Source organism: Drosophila eugracilis, unplaced genomic scaffold (assembly GCF_018153835.1).
Source record: "Drosophila eugracilis isolate 14026-0451.02 unplaced genomic scaffold, ASM1815383v1 contig_670, whole genome shotgun sequence".
Classification (NCBI taxonomy): domain Eukaryota; kingdom Metazoa; phylum Arthropoda; class Insecta; order Diptera; family Drosophilidae; genus Drosophila; species Drosophila eugracilis.
In genome coordinates, this window is record NW_024573558.1 from 72,198 (window position 1) to 75,825 (window position 3,628).

At 45.3% G+C, this 3,628-nt stretch overlaps 1 protein-coding gene across 1 annotated transcript; it reads left to right on the forward strand.

The window, feature by feature from the left end:
* The first annotated feature begins 533 nt into the window (after positions 1 to 533).
* LOC108104000 (pH-sensitive chloride channel 2) lies at positions 534 to 3,420 on the forward strand. Its single transcript, XM_017209790.2, is given in 3 exon segments — positions 534 to 749; positions 1,557 to 1,768; positions 1,770 to 3,420. Coding segments are annotated over 3 exon segments (1,596 nt in total). The 5' UTR covers positions 534 to 643; the 3' UTR covers positions 3,048 to 3,420.
* The last annotated feature ends 208 nt before the right edge of the window (positions 3,421 to 3,628 follow it).

Sequence of the window (3,628 nt, forward strand, 5' to 3'; positions counted from 1 at the left end):
CGCCAGCCAACGGCTTCTGACAATGGGTCATCATCAATTATGCGATCGCTCGGTTAACTGAAGTGCGACAGCGTACGATATATCTCCGGGGTGTATAAATAAAGACTGTGCGACGACAAGTGGCTGGCGTTTTGGCCCGGCCACTTAATCAAAAGTCCGGAGACATGAGCAAACATTTTGGCCGCTCTCTCCGGCGGAGTGATAACCACAATTAACGGCATTACACGGCAGGCGGGGGAAAAGCCGGCCACTTACAAGCGATTTTGGCCAGTGGCGATAAGGCCAGGAGCCACCCAACAATAATTGGCCGAACAAGCTGTCATGAGTGGCGAAGAATTAAAAGCCGCTCGCAATTAAAATAAATAAGTTAGTAATAGATATTACGTAGAACGAAGTGCTCCCCGAAGTGCCCGAACCCGAACTGCAAATCCGTCCGACCGCCGATACTCCGCTACTGGCGAACTGGACAAGAGTTTGGCCAACACGGTGCCAAAAAAGTTAAATAGTTGATCGAGAAAGGGCCAAGCGGATGGCCGTGAAACCGCAGCGCGCTAAAAAGAAAACACCGAAACGTCGCGAAATCGTCGCACTCCTGGAAAATTACTAATTGAGTCTCGTGATTAAGAAAAACGAGTTGCAAGACATGACTAACCGCATAATGGATACACTGGGAATTTTTATACTCATCGGCTGTTTGGGATTATCAGCTGCGCATGAAATGAATCTTCGAGATCTTCAGCAGAATTTGGGTATGTTGGAAGGACCTTCAGGGATTTGAAGTCCTTCATTTGCTGGCTTGACATAGGAACGATTTTTTTTGATTCAGGAAAATAATTGATTGAAATTTTATGGGATACTGTTACCACACAAACTTTTTAGAAAAACCAGAAAAGTTCTTAAAATGGCTTTTTGAGTTTTTAAATTGTTTCTCTTTTTGAACTGCTTGGATGAACTTATAGTTCATAGTTGTTCCTTTAAATTAAATTTATAAAAACATATTTAGCTAACTTTTACAATTTTAATTGTTTGTAAATTTTTACGATTTCACAATTTGAAGTGTGAATACGAAATAATAACCAATTACGTGTACATAAGTCTTAGAACTTGAAAGCATTAAATCGATCAATGGACTTACATGTTTAAGTTTTTACTGAACGAGTATTTCGTTTTTTAATTTCACAATTCATGTTGGTCTCAGGATATTTCGGGATATTTCACTTTTAAATACTTTCCCAATTCAATTTACCTTATCGCAATTAGACAATATTTATTTTTACTTACCTCGATTATCGTGAATACGAGGAGAAATTATCTGCACTTAAAAAACGTATCAATCAAATGGAAAACCATTTCAGCGGCTCGTGGCCTTTGATACGATTTCACCATAAGTTATCCTGTGTAAGGGTTAAAGATCAGAAAAAGGATATAAACTCAAAGAAGATATACTTATTTTTATGATATATAAAAGATAAATCAAATAGACATGCAGCTATTAAAGAACTCATTGATTTCTCAACTAAATTTGCTTAATTTGTGTAATCTCTCATTTCCCTTAGCTGCCAATGGATCTGTTGTGGTGGCCCCCATCAACAGCTCGGACACGTATAGTGTGTCCATAAACCTCTCCCAATCCACCGTCAACAACTGTCCTTCGCTGGAAAACGCAGCCTCCTTGACGCAGATGGAGTTGCTGACCCGTTTGACCGCGGACTGCCGCTATGACAAGATGGTGCCACCGACAGTCTATAACGCAGAAGGCGAGGAGGTGCCCTATGGACATCTATGCCCGGTTCTACATATATGTGATGAAGGACCTGGACTCCAGTGACCTGCAGTTTCTGGTGCAGGGTCTGCTGCAGTTGCGATACACGGATCCGCGGCTGGCCTTCTCCAGTTACCTGCCCAATCGAAGGCAGCCCATAATGGGGGAAGCGGGCATAAAGAAGATGCTCTGGGTGCCGCATATTTTTCTGACCAATGAAGAGTCCTCCAGTGTTTTGGGAACCACCGCGAAGGACGAGCTGACCACCATCTATCCGAATGGAACAGTTCTGATTTCCACCAGGCTGCAGGCCAATCTCTACTGCTGGATGAACTATCAGAAGTTTCCGTTTGATGAGCAGAAGTGCACGACCATCCTGGAGAGCTGGATGTACAACACCTCGCTGGTGGCGCTTCACTGGGAGACCCACAATCCTGTGACGTTCGACCAGCAACTGCAGTTAACGGAGTACAACCTGATTGGATCCCTGTACAACGAATCCATCAGGGTATCCAATAACTCGTACATGTCCCATGGTTCCCTGGAGGGCAACTATAGCATCATTAGCTTCACTGTCCTGCTGACTCGAGAGGTGGGCTACTACGTGATCGACTACTTCTTGCCCTCGATCATGATCGTGACCATTTCCTGGGTGTCCTTCTGGCTGCAGGCGGATCAAACTCCTGCCAGGACTACTCTGGGCTGCACCACCCTGCTGTCCTTCATCACACTGTCCTTGTCCCAGGAGAACGACCTGATGAAGGTGAGCTATGTGACCATGTCGGAGGTGTGGTTCCTGGTATGCACCATCTTCATCTTTGGCAGCCTGGTGGAGTTCGCCTTTGTCAATACCATCTGGCGAAGGAACAACGACCTGCAGCTCAAAAAGCGAACCACCAAGTACATTGTGAAGTCCACCTTTGTTCCGAATCTGAAAAGACATCGTCGCCATGGCTATAGGAGGACCGACAGCACCATGAGTACCATGAGCACCACCAGCATGGACAAGTCCTGCGGTCCCAATAACACCGTGATCACCATAGAGACTCCTATTATCATAGGAGGCAGTCTCAGTCGAGAGGACTCGGCCATTAGCTTGGACGAGCAGGATGAGACTTCCACTTCGTCATCCAGTGAGTCCACCAAGGAGAAGCCAGCCCAGACTTTTGCCACCATGACGCCCAAGGAAGTGTCCCTGTGGATCGACCGGAAGATGCGGTTCGTCTTTCCCCTGTCCTTCATCGTCTTCAATGCCTTGTTTTGGACCCTGGTCTACTGCCTCTGAGGCGTTCCTCAGAGGAAGAGAGCCAATTCTGTGATCCTGGAGCATCCTCACCCCTTGCCTCATTAGCCTTAGTTAAGGTATGATGAAACTTGCATTAAAATTCGGCCGACTGACTAAATTTGCTTTTGAAAGATCTTCCCATCTCCCATCAATATCTTGTGAAAAACACCAAAATGTCGCAATAAACTTCCTCCAGTAATGCAATATGAAAATATTGAAAATGTTTTTCTCCCAGTCGGCCGAATTTCAAGCAAGAGTTTCATACCTTTAGTCCACAAATCCCCGACAGGTGATGGAGTTTCCCCTCTCAGGGCCGTACGTGTTATGTAGTCTGTATTTGTTTCTAATAAATTATATGTTTTGATACAACACCTCCCCCGACTTGAGCACGTACAGATCTGATAAATACGTTCCTATTAGCAGCGGGCAGGGCCATAAATGCCGGGCGATGATGGGGCAGTCAGGAGCGGGCAGCCCGCTATATTTGTATCAATGAAAAAATCATAATGCCAGCACGCCCCACTGCAGCCAGCTCGATTCTTAATTAATTGGCCATGATGATGGGACTGTTGAAAAGTCTA